Source organism: Parasteatoda tepidariorum, chromosome 10 (assembly GCF_982258835.1).
Source record: "Parasteatoda tepidariorum strain Cologne lab strain chromosome 10, Ptep-v5.0, whole genome shotgun sequence".
NCBI classification, from domain to species: domain Eukaryota; kingdom Metazoa; phylum Arthropoda; class Arachnida; order Araneae; family Theridiidae; genus Parasteatoda; species Parasteatoda tepidariorum.
Window position 1 is genome coordinate 23,369,029 of NC_141764.1, and position 15,407 is coordinate 23,384,435.

General features: G+C 31.5%; 1 protein-coding gene across 1 annotated transcript in view; it reads right to left on the bottom strand.

The window, feature by feature from the left end:
- Positions 1 to 15,407, bottom strand: part of LOC107439698 (uncharacterized) — a 310,740-nt gene that overhangs the window by 122,595 nt on the left and 172,738 nt on the right. The window contains exons 57-61 of the mRNA XM_087152696.1: positions 14,956 to 15,106; positions 13,488 to 13,737; positions 8,779 to 9,008; positions 6,274 to 6,406; positions 2,383 to 2,588 (exon numbers count right to left, since the gene is read on the bottom strand). Coding sequence (XP_087008822.1) covers positions 2,383 to 2,588; positions 6,274 to 6,406; positions 8,779 to 9,008; positions 13,488 to 13,737; positions 14,956 to 15,106 — 970 coding nt within the window. The remainder of the gene's footprint in view (positions 1 to 2,382; positions 2,589 to 6,273; positions 6,407 to 8,778; positions 9,009 to 13,487; positions 13,738 to 14,955; positions 15,107 to 15,407) is intronic.

Here is a 15,407-nt window from a genome sequence, read left to right on the forward strand (position 1 = left end):
TTTTGTAATTACATCTTCTTCATCTACTTGTATACAAATAGATTAAAAGACTGGTAAGTATGTGAATACTTGTGATTCTTTCTTTTTTCTTGAATTAGAAGTTTTCTTCTGATACTTAATCTGACGCCACCCTTTCTTTTATGACGGCAAACAAAGAGTTGTGAAGATTGTAAAATATTATTTTAATTTAAATATAGTTAAAAATGTTGCAATAAAATGAACAGGCTTTGAAATTTTACACGTAATTGTTATTGGAAAGTTTTTACCTCAAAAGAAATCGTAATGAGCTATTATTTATTATAAAAAGAATTTACGAAAAATGGTCTTATTTCAAAGTAAGACAATTAAAATAAAGTTTCAGCAAGCGATGATAAAAGCAATTTCAGAATCGTTTTACAAATTTATAACTGTATTAAAAAACTAATATTGATTTTATATGAGCTATGAAAAAATTTTGAGCTTTCAAAGAACTATCAAGAGTATTCAATAAAGCAATACTTTTTTAGAAAAAGGAAAGACTTATCGTTTCGTGAAGATACAAAAGGATCAGCTTTGATTACGCATTTTTAAATCTTATAAAAATTTTAATTCGTAATGTATTTTTTTTAAACGAAAACGCGGTATTTTTTCTTCATATTGTTTAGTCAAATTAAATCACTTCCAAATTTATAATGAAACTTGGATTACCTTTCATTTGTGTAATAAAATTTAGAAACATTAAACGTTAAAGAGTATTCAGAAGGTCTAGTATTGCAAGCTAAAATAAAAAAATATGCAAAGTAGCAAAAAAAAAAAAAAGGTTGAAAATGTTTGCATGTTTATCAAATCTGCCCATAATTTTTATTTTCCCACATGACATAAAGAAACTATTTTTAAGCGTTTTACCCATACAAGAGTACCTTTACCATGCAACTTTGCTTTTTTTTAATTTTGGGAATTTATTTATTTTTTATATTTAATTTTATGACCATCGATGAACAGTCGACCCAATTTTTTTGCCTTACGACTACTAATGTTCAAATCCGTAGCCTTGCAATTTTGAACCCAATCCAGAAGACAAGGGAACTCCTGGATGGAGTATTGGGAGAAATTATCTCTGCGGAGGACTTTTTGATGGAGCTAACCCGCATTTGCGTTACATGGACAAGACCACGAGAACCTTCCACGGTTAGCCTGACGGCAAGGGGACTCTAACCCATGATCCGTCTACCATTGAGGATATTCACCGAGGATATTTCACGAGAAATTCATTTACTGACTAATGCCCAACTTAAATATTGAGGATGAATGTATGATCAATAATATTTCAAGTGACTTATCTATTAGGAGTGAGTAGGCCGCGTACAAAGCATAAGATAAAGAATAATCTAATATAGAGCAGTTAATTATATATGGAATCGAGAGATAGGTTCCAAAACTTACTAGAAAAGTTCAATAAGTGATCTCCGCGCTGACTTGATTCATGAGACTATGAGAGAACTACATCTCATTACGGTCAAATAAAATAACGAAATAAAAATTTGGAAGTATATTAAGAATCTGAACAACTTTACTTCATTTTAATGAATTTTACTAATTGCTGTGAAGTTGAATAAGGATATTAGTTAATTTAGTTTAAAATCTTTAATGTAATAATAAAAACATTTTAATTAAATTAAAAGGTAAAGGAAGAGGGATTTAAAGTAAGGAAAGAAGGAAGGAAGAAAGAAAGAAATTAAACTAAGGAGGAAAATTAAAAGAGTACTTCATTTTCAAAATTAATTTTTTTTTTATTTTCCTCGCAATTTTAGTTGTTTTCTAAGTCATTAGCATCATTAATACTTAATTTTAAAAAGTTTTCCACTCATTTTATAAGGCTTTATTTATAACGATATAAACTGAGCGTAAAAATAGTATTTTTGATAAAACTTAAGCATGATTTGTAATTTATAGTGGGGCATATTTTCGAATAATTAAGATAATTATAATAAGTATTTTTAAAAACTCAAAAACAAGGAATTACTTAATAATTGTGGCAGCCTGATTGGTTGGCCAGGATTTCAAAGTTTTGCGATCCGGATGTAGTTATACTACTCCAATTTTAAACAGTAGTGTGAAATCAGTGTTGATGGGATTAAAGTATATTTTAATTCAACTATGTAACAGCAAAATTAAACAAAATAGAATGCGTATTTACATGAAGATAATATTCCCCTTAAGGGGTAAATTACGGTGAATAGAGAAAAACGCTTTCTACTTTATTCATTGTCAAAATTTTAAAAAAAATTAAGAAAAATATCCTTAAAAGACTTTTTTAAGTCACTCAAGCAAAAGTTTCATATATTATTTCCCTGTTGTTGTTTTTGGACGAAAACTATCTGATAATTGGAATTTTTCTTTTACCTCTATACAAAATCCCTCCGTTTGAGCTAGGACATAGGGTTTTGTAGTTTCTTTGTCACCAAATCTCTTTCCTCTTCTTGGTTTTTTCTTGTTTATCCAATCTGACCAATAGGAGCACGCTGGAGTAGTTTGCTTAAAAGTTAATGCTGGAGTAGAAGTTGTAGTGACTGGTAGGACTCTGGGCTTCACTGTGAAAACCCTGAATGCTAGTAAAAATATTACAATTTCAAAAGTTAATGCAGATAGAATAAAAAACTTATGTGAAATTTCAGTGACGTCACACTTTTAGAGGTAATTTCCAAAGAAAACGTCATTCTCTTGCTTAATGGTTTCACGTTATTGTTCCTGAACATTGAATGTTTCCAGTTTTCAATAATCTACAACTTTGATTTTTTTCTCTTATCTCCTATTATTTACTTAATAAGAAAGCGAATTCTCGTTATCAGCTTTATTGATACTTTACTATAGAGTTCCTGGCCAAATTATTAGACGCACTATAAAATTCTATGCAAAATCTTAATTATCAGGTGATACTATGCAGTTTTACCGTTTTTACTCGACTGAAACCGGTTTGCACTTGCTTAAGTCTGTGTCTCAATTGGTTTACATTGTAATGAAATACGATCAAAATAAATACAAATAGGAAGTACATAAAAAGTCTCCTGAATAAAAACCCATTACACGTATGTTTAAATATAAAACTATTACATATAAACTCGTGCAAAACATGTAATTACAGTCGAACCTCGATTTCACGAATTTTTCGATATCTCGAAGAAAAAAAAAATTCTCTTCAAATTTCCTGCACCCTCAATGTTAAAAAAAACTTGATTTCACGAATTTTTTTTCTAATCCCTCGATAACTTGAATTTTTTTTTTCCTAAATAGTGCAGATTTTTCTTCTGAAAACAAAAAAAACTATTCCAAAAAAAATAAGAAAAATTTAAGAATAGAAAACCAATTCTCATAATGATAAACTATTTTTTTAAAAAATGGACATAAAGACGTCAGTGGCATTGGAATGATGTGTCTTTCTCTACGATAATGAATGGCTTCAAGAAGGCTGGATTCATTAAAGATCACAAAGTATTCAAACAATCAATATCGTTAATTCTGCTGAAAACTACACCGAAAATGATTGGGGCAGATTGACCGGACTCATGAAACTTGATGACATGGAATTTCATGACATTGTAAACGTAGTTGGTGCAGTAACAGTGTGTGGTCAGTGGGATGACAATGATATCATCGCTCAAACGAACGCTTCCGGTGAACTATCAGAAGAAGAGGATGAGGAAATTGAGGATTTACCACCCAATGTTACTAACAAACAAGCACTTTCTACAGTGGACACTGTAAGGAGGTTTATTGAGAGGCAGCCGAATATGTCAGAGGAGGCATTTAAAGCTATAGTCCACTTAGAAAGTGTTACAGACAAACCTCCTTACACATCTCTAAAGCAAACAACAATTGAATTGAACTCTAAAGCAAACAACAAAGTGTTTTTAGAATAAATATGGAATAGTAAATAAGGTATGTAAAGAGCATTTTTCTTTATTCTACCATCGATAACATACGATTTTCGAATTTTCGGCATCTCGAATTTTTTCTCCTCTCCCTTTAAGTTCGAGATATCGAGGTTTGACTGTATCAAAAAACTGCAGTGCGTCTAATAATTTAATCTAATTATTACAATATAATACCTGATATAATAAATATTCTATATCTATATAATATATCGTCTAATTTATTCTATCGTCGAATTTATATTATATATCGCCTAATTTAACTAATTGCTATCCGAACGTAAACAAGTGCAAACCTGTTTCAGAAGCGTAAAAACAAAGCTGCATAGTATAACTTGATAATTAAGATTTTACAAAGAATTTTCTGGTGTGTCTAATAATTTTTGCCAGGGACTGTATAGTGAACTAAAAGAAGGATATCACCCAGATCTACTTTTGTTCTAACGATCGAATTTTCTCATATGAAAAACAAATTCTTGTGGTTCAAAAGTTCCTCAAATATTCTATGGAATCAGACCTAAAATGTACCTCTAAATAAACGTAGGGGAGAGTGGGGTCAATTGTAACAGGGTACGATTGTAACAGAGCAAAAATTTCGAGTGTCGGGTTCTAGATTTGGTTCCTAGGTGGGGCACAAGGTGTATTTAATAAATCTACATGTACACCCCTGATGGCAATCATTTTTATGTACTTTTGAAAGAGTTAGATCACAAAAGATATTTTCACGCCACGCAAGTACTTTTTTTGGTATTAGAATATTATATTGTAACAAAGTAATTTTGTTTAAACAAATAAAAATTAGTAACCCAATATGTAAGTAGACACCTTAATTAACATTTCAATAAAAAAAGATTAGTTTTGCTAATTAACTAGCATTGTTTTTAACAAATGAAGCTGAAGTGGCGTCTTGGGGACAATTGTAACAATAAGTAAAGGGACGATTGTAACAGCTGAAAATAAATAATCTTATGTTTACAAACCATTACTTAAGTCTTTAAGAACCACCAATAGTTTCCTATAGCATTTATATTATGTTGCATGTGCATTTTTTTATTTGTCACCTTTCACAGCATAAATTAAAATTTTTAACCCCTTAAAGTTAAAAGCTTAACCCTTTAGGTCTCTGCTCATTATTATTTTTACTCCTAAAATATCACTACTATTTTGATCAATAAAGAAATATATCACAACTATGATACTAAGTATAATTAACTATGTTTTAGTTGAATTTATGAACTGTTACAATTGACCCCGTAAGTGGGGACAATTGTAACAAGTGCTCGACTGTCAAAAATTGTTAATAACTAATATAATAACATTTAAAATTAGGTATTTATTTTTTTTCTAGTAGAGGATAGTCTACTTTACTCGTCTGTCAATTAATACTAATAATATATTGGATTTTTTGTTAGTTAAAAATAGTTAAGTAAAAAATGTTACAATTCACCCCACTCTCCCCTACTGTTTTGGTGGTTTTGAATTTTCAACCCTTAATATAAGGAGAGCAACCACTATCTAAGAAATTTGGACTGCTAGTGCGGAATGAAATGCGTACAACACTACTAACCAACTACTAACTACTACCAATCAACTACTAACTAACTTATACTAGCCAACAGCAGCGCATCCGCATTTTCGGTACAAAACAAGCGAAGCGCGATAGCGCTTCTCCGTACTCAAACGGTTAATATCATTTTTCGCGTATTTCGTCACAACTAAGATTTTTACGCGAAATAGAAAGCTTTGTATACAATTGTAAAATTTCCTTATGAGTGTAGAAAGATGGCATCGAAAGAAACAAGATGTGAAAAACTTTTTCAATCATCATTCGCAAAAAAATTGAAATTTTAAGAATTTTTCATTCGCTTTTTAAAACAAAAGTCAAAATATTTTTAATTGTAAGATATTTTTTTATATCATTTAGAAAAATGCAATTTTCAAAGATGATATACAAAATTTGAACGACATTGAGTAGTAAAAATTTAAAAATATGACTTTTTAAAATTTTTATATAGCTAAAGAAAATATCATATACATCAAAATCTATAAGATGGCTGGTTGAAAGGTGTTTCTAAAATCTCAGTTTATTTCACTCACACGCAATTTTAACAATGTTGTTGATCACGCTTTCTTTTATAGTGATTTGCTAATTTTTCTTCCTCAAGGAGATTTAAATTTTTTTCTATCTTGAATATTGTAATCCTCAATGCGTACATTTTTTATTTCATTTTTGAAAAGAATTATGAAAACATATATAAGGAGCTGTGATCACGAAGCAACTTCGCAGATATTTACGTACAAATCTCAAAATATCCTAATTATTTCAAAGAATTATTTAAAAAAATTGATTCTGTATCCATCTTACTTTCATTCATAGTAGGCGTTAAGACTTCGGTCCTCTCTCCCTCTGTAGGCTTGCACTCTAAAATCGTATCACAGATCACAGTGTTGTTCAGGCACTGGCATTTTTCACAACCATTTGTCACAACTTGCCCTGGCTAAATACAAACAAAAATAAATGAGTTGCAAATGAAAAAAAAAATACTGCCGTTGTCATACCACGCAACACAGATACACACCTTTACTTAGGTAATTCGCAAGCAGAAAACTTGATAAATATGTTTAAAAATAAAACAAAACTACTTTATGTTTGTTGGTATTGGCATGAAAAAAATGTGTTACGGGTATAGTTCGTCCACCAGGAGTTGGCACTTGGCTCCACCTCCTCGGACGCAGAGTTCATTTCAGCGAGGGGGATTAAGAGGAAAATCATTTGCTCGCTTGAAATCGAGATAACCTCTAATGCGCGCTAAGCCTCCACACGATTTTTTATAGGTAGTCCAATCAGACCACTATGAAGGCAAACCTGTTTACGGAAGAGCCCTTTAATAGAAAATCTAGTGGAAATAAAAAAGTGGTAGCAAATATATGTCTAAAAATTTGTTTAATTTTTGAATATGATTAGTTTGTCTTATTTACTTGTTTACCACTACAGATTCAATTCTCAAATATATGTTACAAATTCCTCTCAGTCACTTTTAAAATAGAATTTGGTTTCATGCGCTCAAACTGTTCACTTTTTAAATAGTCTGCGCAGGCTACTTATAAGAAACCGTGTGGAGGCTTTCTGATGTAGAAGGTGATGGCCAAACACAAACACTGAATTCTTTTTCAGTCACTTACTTCGTTTTATCATCAGCTATTATACTTTTCGTTATTCTAGCTAATTTATATTTAAAAGCTTTTTCCCAGCAAAATATCTCAAAAAGAACAAACTATCCAATAAAAAGAGAGAAATATCAACAAGTTTTAGAAATAAAATGCACATGTTCAAAATATGCACATGAAGATTGCGAAATAATATTTTTGTCATACGATCGCCAAATAGCAGCCTTGTTCACATCCTTCTCCCCAAAATAGCGAAATAGTATCATCCGATACCACGTGATGAAGGCGGAGCCAAGTGTCAACTCCTGGTGAACGAACTATATACATATTGCTCGGGCAGTATTGTGACAAAACAATTTGCGCAATTATGAATCTTACTAAAAGACGAAATTTTTGCACTGTTTTGTAAATCTGAAAAACAATTACGACACCAGTTTACTCTTTCCAAAAGTTATTTTATTGGAAACGAAAAAAATACTCGAAAAATTATTTCTTTTTACAACTGTCAATCATCTATTAATTTTAATTCATTAATGAAAAAAGTAATGTACGATAAAGCAACTTTTTTCAAGTTCGCTTGAGATATTTATTACTTTTGTTATAACTCCGAGAGTTGTACAGGGTGATTTTAAATTACACTGAGGAACAAATCTTGTGATGCCTTTATATAAATACTTGATCTTGCTTGTGAAGATTTTAAACCGGAAATTGGGTTTGAAGTTATAGACTTTTCGAATGATAAATTTTGCCTAATTTTTGCCGAAACGCAGAAGTTTAAAAATGTTATATATAACAGGGGGTCACTTAAATGTTCTGATATACATCTAGAGGAGTTAAGACGCATCATTAGGTTGAAAACTGTGTGAGAACCTAAGCTCGGAAATGTCGTTGTACGCCGTTAGGAAAGATTTCCCATAATGACCTCTTCAGAAGTATTCGAAGAAGAAGAAACAGTTCCTAATAATGAAGTACCTCTAGTAACGTATGGCGACATTTTCGGGCATGGGGTTCGTATGTAATTTTTATCCTGATGCTGCACCCTAACTTCCCTATACATATATATATATATACACCCTCAAAACTGCTAGCACCCGCCGTGGCATTGAGTCCACAAGGTACGGATAGGTAGTCTGAGGTATCTGATACCAAGCGCTCACCAACTGGTCCTGCAATTCCCTCACATTGAGAGGGGGTAGCGTGGCAGCACGAATTTGATTTTCCAAGTAGGACCACAAATGATTTATTGGATTAGGGTCAGGGGAATTTGGGGCCCAAGACATGGCTTGAAAGTCACTGGAATGTTCCTCGAACCAATCCATGACGATTCGACCCTTATGACATGGTGCATTATCCTGTTGGTAAACACCATCCCCCGCAGGAAAAACTGTTGCCATGAATGGGTGAACCTGGACTGCAACTATGTTCAACTAGCTTACAGTCGTCAGGGATTGTTCTACGAGGATTATGGATCCTAATGTGCCCAATGAAAACATTGTTCCTGGGCGAGAAACCATGAAAACCTGGGCGAGCCCATTGTTATAGATGGAGGGTGGAAAAAATTGATTTACAAAAATTTTTTCGTTCTGATAATGACCTTTCCAATCAGCAGAAATTATCTAATTTCTGTAAATACTGCGCACCAAAGCTAAAAATAAAAGCAAATTAAAATACATTTCAAAAATTTGTAAAATATAATACTCACTGCTAAAGGAAATCCAGTAGGAAGTTTGCAAGTACACTGATCAGGTGTGACGCATGTGACGTCATCTCTGGAAACGAAAGGGTATTCACATTCTTTTTTCACGCAGCCAGGGGCGCATAATTCACCTTCCTTACATGAATTTTTCTCTCTCAGATCATACAGAAGTGAACTGCAAGACGTTTTGCAGTCAAACGCGCATTCTGTGAACTTTTTACCGGGAGGGCAAATTCCTGCAGTGGAAATTTTACAGTTTAATAATCCTGGCACACCATATTTTAGAGATTTAATGTCAACAGTATAATTAGTATTTTGATAGTAAACGATGATAATTAAAGTTATGAAGAATATATTTAATATGTTTTATGCTATTTTATGTTTTTAAACTAACAATATTAAGTACTTAATGTTAAGTAGTCGAGATGCAGTTAAATAATGATAACTGATAGAAAATAATATGCAGAATAAAAGAAAATCAAACTATTGAAAAAAAACCCTTATTTTTACACTACGTGAGACTCACTATAAAAAGTATTTTCTTTTCTATGCTTTACTTAAAAAAATCTAAAATGGATAAAAGTTGGTTTTAATAATATGATTCAGTTTTACCAATTATTAAAACTGCAGCAAAAGCGCATGATAATTTGGTTCAAAGAAAACATATCATGATGTTGAATTCTAGATTCAACATGTTGAATCTAGAATCCTTCAAGAAATCCAAGTGTCCTAGAACAAAGATACAAGTGAGCAATTTGCGAAGAAAAATTTAATTGTATACTGTCTAATGTTAAGTAAAGAGTAAAGTACTCCAGCACCAGCCCAAGTGGGTAATGATGTCCATGTCTACGTGAGAGTAGAAACTAACTAACGACTTCTACTTATGGTTTAAGATAATTGTGACAACACCTTGAATTTATTTTCTAGCAATCGTCTATTATCATTATTGCAGTACATTGTATGTAAATAGTAAAATACTCCATGATGTTTTATCATGATTGATTATTAATGCATATAATGAATGTTATCGTAATTTATGACACTTTGACATTATTATTCTGGGTTTTATTTTATAACAGCCGATCCAATTTGAGTTTATGACTATTAGTGTTTAACTGTATAGCCTTGTAATTTTCGGGCAAACATCCGGATTGATTAGCTTTCATGGAAGTCTCTTTTGAGGGAACTAACCAGCATTTGTGCTACTCCCACGGTTAGCCAGATGACAAATGAAATTTAGTCCGTGATCCGTTTACCGCTGAGAATATTTTATGCCAGCACTGCGGTCTGTGCGAACCGGATGCAGAATTTATCTCCCTCTCTCAACCATGCCTAGGATTCGAACCTGGGCTATCTCATTGGGAGACGACCACTCTATTTTCATGAGCCAGCACAGCTCATATATATATTAGGGTTTATAAATATTGTTGTGATTCATTAATACTTCAATATTACTGCTTGCTACTGGTGGAAAGCTGTAGTTCATGGATCTGACTAAATTACTAAACAACCAGCTTGTATAAGCAGCGAAAAGCCCGTTAAATCTGTCATGGTTGAAAGTTCTCTCGATGGTTGTAATGTTAATGTTTGGAAGGGGGGTACTAGCTCAGATGCTGTTCCCGTCGTCTGACCTAGGTGAAACTTACGTGCCATTTCTAATGTGACCATTTAAATACATAGTTGTGAAAAACAGGGCAAGGTGCTTGGCCATGGTATGGTGCTAATGATGATGATGTTGTCGTTTGTGATGCCAAATCATTATTGCATATTGTTGAATTTGAAAAAAATTAAAATGCATACTGTTTCAACATTATTCTGCATTCTTAATATGTATAACATTCATGATAGTGTAAAATAAAAAGAATTATTTCTTTCAAATAATAAATAACTACTTAAAATTGTACATTCATACAGATTAAACAGTTTTGTTACACATGGAATATTAATTCGTAGCTAAAAAGATAAAATGTTTCATTCGTAATTCTATTTTCCATAACGTGTTTTTTATTTGTTTTCTTTAACATGAGATAATAAGTAACTCAACTATTTTCAGGGTAGAAAAAGTATGTCTCGAGTACTAATTAAAATCTTTTACCGTGATAATTTAATTATGCCAAGAAGAAATTACAACCACATATACAATTTACATTACATCACAATAACTAAATTTACTTAAAAAAAAAGAGTCAATATTTTAAGAGCTAATCTTTATTCGTAGAGTTATTTTTAGCCAATATTAACTGAAAACCAAATTCAAATAACATTTTGACAAATAAAAATCTTATTTATACATCAAACATGTTTATAAAACCAATTATGCCGCTCGTTTTTGAGTACGGAGATTTACTCTCGCTAACTATTCCTACCATTAAAATAGGAAATAGCTGTCGTCGCAATTTTTTTTCAAATAGCATTAAATACATTTGTTTATCTTTCACCCTAACGCTTTTTAAGTAATGGATTCGTAAATAAGATTTAACGTTGTTTTGATCATTTACTTCTTAGGTAAATATAGATTCATTATTTCTTTTTAAAAGAATAAAAAATGAAAATTTCCCAAATGATTAGAGAAACAGAATGATAAATAAATAATAAAGCCGAGAAATAAGATTGAACTTAATCGAATTTAAGCATTGAAGTAAGGAAAATTAAGCTCTTATGAATGCATTTAAAAAAATATAATTACGAATTTCTTTCTTGCTTTTAAGGTAGTAATCAAGTTATTTATCAGAATTTTTAAAACATTTATTTTAAGTTTTTTATTAAAGTTAATTTTTTTTACAATATAAACAAATTTAAATCGAAACGTAATGACAAACAGAAAACAGGATTAATATTTAGTTTTATTCGTAGCTATATTATAGTTTTTAAAGATACTGTTAGAACTCATGGTTTTCACTAATTTTTACTCTTAAGAAACATTATTAGAATCCTTTTGTAAAATGAAGTAAAATGCCGTGAATATGTGATAAGTATGTGGTTCTTTTAAGTGATAAAAAACACTAAATTTAAGTATTTAAGACAATGGGGATTTATCATTGTAAGATTAGACCGAAGAAGAGATTAAAAATGTCTGAAACCAATTTATTTGAGAAAGATGCTTAAATACTGTTTCAAAACTCAGGTAAACAATCTCCCTACATAAATAAACACGATTTTGATGTTTTTAATCTCTGCTTTTCACGTTTCGATTGCAAGATTAAATGACTGTTTTTCTTCCATTTCAATATGACATATATTAAATCTAATTGTTATCTTACATTTATTGTTTTGCGTAATACAATTATAATTTTTTTATTTAGGATTTTAAAATTATTTATTAAAAGCAGGTTATTTCGAAATAATTATTTCGACGAAAAGTTTTTAAAATTTTATAATCCTTATGGTGAGGAAAATATGTTGACGATACGTTTGTCTTAGTAGACAGTGACACTGATTTTCGAGTGACACTTTTTCCTAATCGCTGGAACATTTACCACATTTTTTGTCATTGCAATCTTGACTGCAGTGAATAAACTAGACACTCTTTAAAATTTAAGCAAAGGTAAAAAAAAGGATATATATAGATGTGTCCGTTATCCAGAATACGAGAAATCATCAATGGCTGTACATTGTTGGAATCTTGGACATTAATTGAAATTTGACAATGCCAAAATTATTTCCACCTTAGTCACGTCTGCTCATCTTGTTTCAATCATATGAATGTTGATTCTCTTGTTAATGACATTAGTTCCTCACCACCTCTGCATAGCAAGTGGAAATCTATTTTACCCTGATTTGCCCCTCTATACCACTGTAGTTTTTCTTGTTCTTTTACCTTTTTTTCTCCTTTTTTTACATTGGTAACTACTTCAGGTTTTATATTTAAACTTACTTCTGCTTCTTCTCATTCACTTCTAGTCAGTTCTAAAAATGAGTGCCTATTTTTGAGCACTAGAAACATGCCGACTGTTCTTTCCAATGTGTGTATTTTGATGTCGAAGCTTTTAATCAAGAATTAATTTGAAGATGTTTTGAACCGTTTTTGAGTTAAGAACGAAGTTTTTAATTAAGTATTATCTTACCGTTTTAGTTTCTTGGTATTATTTACTTAATGAATACATTAGATCTGAAACTTTACGTAAAAAAAATACCTACAAATTACTCTCACAATAAACTTCATTTACCACCTAAAATTTTTATACTTTTTTTGTTTCACTAGTTATAAAAATTTAAATTAGTTTTCTTCTTCTCTTTAAAATGCACATTTTGCTGGCCGGCCCTTGTAGGGAGCAGGGAGCTGTCCTTGCATCAGAAAGGTCCTGGGTTCGAATCCCGGGCAAGGCATGGATGTTTCTTTCCCTCTCCCCTCTCTGTGTGTTATATGTCCTTTCTCCTTTGTGTGTGAATGTGATCCGCCCTATGAACGGGTTGTGGTTGTGTGAATGGCGTGGCAGAAGTAGAATTCCTGGCCATAGATGGCGCCACTAAAAAACAGGAACAATCGCACCCCTACTGCCTAAACAGGCATACGACAAAAAAAACGCGCATTTTATCAAAAAATTATTATTATTTATTAGATTCTTAATATTACTTTAATAATTTTAATACTTTTTATTTTTAATTTAATAAAATCGAGTGTTTATTCTTGCACGTTATTCATTTAACAACTGAGGTTTAACAATAAAATGTTAACTATTATTATTCATTGAAATTAAAAAGTTAAATGCGATTACCTTCTTTTTCCTCTCTTCCTTCGTCCTCAAAACATTCACAAAACACCCGTATCTCGTAATCATAGCAGAATTCTTGTTCCCCGTTGCATATGAAACCGTTTTCTATGTTACATGTCACAGCTTGGCCGGATAGTTCCGCTGGTTGTTGCGATTGAGCTACTCTGCAATGGATGTCCTGGACTTTGTCCAGTGAACAAGGGATCCTTCCGTCTTTTATAAAGGATCGAAGATCTTCAACATCATGACCATTCTAATTAAATTTGAGAAAAAAAAGACGGTTTTTACTTTTATTAGTTTCTTATCACATTTTTTTGGTAAAAATAATTTGCAATTATTACAAAGATATTTCATAAAAAGTAATAATACAGTAGGTAAATTTTAAATGCGAAAATCACCAAATTTCTATTAAAAATGCGTGTGCAATGACTCAAAAATTTCCCTGTTTGTTTTTTATTTTAGTCTTATTATTTTTTATTTTTGTCCTTATCCTTTCACTGGTATTCTATTGTTCACGCACTTGCCACTCTCTAAAAGCCTTTTCAACAAGGCTAAATTAAACAATATCAAACAGATTCACTAATGCAGATTTCGATACAAGCAATTTTAGTTACCGTAACAACGTTTTTTTTTCTCTTTTACATTCAGTAATCAAACAAAATACAGAACAACAGCGAAGAGTATATTTATGAATGCAGAGACGCAGCCAAAATGTATTACTCTCATATCAGAATGCCTAAGAAGGGCAAAACATACGCGAATATACACAAGTCCACATGTTGGTATAAAGGAGCCTCCACTGGAACAAGAAAGCGGGGAAGACCGCGGTTGATGGGCTGATTCGGTGGAGTCTAATTTTCTTGCAATTAATGAAAATAATTGGAGATCAAAGATAAATCGGAAGTCGCTATGGAGAAATCTTCAGAGGAAGGCATTGACCCTCATTGTGCTGTCTGGTCAACTATGATGGTGAAAGAAACAAAGAAGAGAGTTGACTTAAATTTGCGTATTGTGTATCTCAAAACTGGTTCCAATTATATTAAAATTAAATTAGTTAAGTAAGCTTTAGTAAAAATTCATAACTTGTAATTATACGTAATAAATGTACGCAAACTTGCTTTAACGATTTTTATTGTATATTTGTACTCGTAATGCTGTAAAAAACTGAGAAAATTCATTGCTAGCACAATACAGACATTCCACAGCTTATTGGAACCGATATCATTAAGTACTAACGCAATCACGTTAGACGACGGACACTGTATATAATGATTTTTAATATCATTTATTTTTATTTGAATTACAGAGACAAAATATTGAGAGTATTGGAGATTCTGATTCATGCGAAATTTGGTTTACAGCTGTTCCATGTAGCTAAGATATGCAAACTATCCGTTTCACACTATTTTAAAAGATTTCAACTTAGAAATATGAAGGGTATAAGTATAAAAAATAATGCATATATACTTACATTGTCATTGGGATTGTTTGAGTCGATCCATTCTGTCCATCCTAATTTGCATTCAATGAATTCAAAATCAGTGCTCAATCTTGGTACGGTTGGCACTGTAACCACCTGGCATGGTACTCCAATGCAATTTATTTCTCTCTGCTGACAGTAACTGGAAAAATGAAACAAAATTACTCAAAGTGAACGTAAGTATGATTTGGAAGAAAAAGAAAACATCCGCAATACAATGTCTTGAAAACAAAGTAATGCAACTATTTAACAAGTTCATTTCTCAGGGCTTCAAAGCAGTACTATTTATGTACATACATTGCTCCGAGTCGTCGATGGACAACTCTAGAAAGTAAATAAATAATAATTATTCAAAAGTTGATATTAAAAGAAGAATAACTATAGATTTCAGCATATTACTTGATGTTATGTCTCACAATGACTAGTAGGCAATTAGATATCGG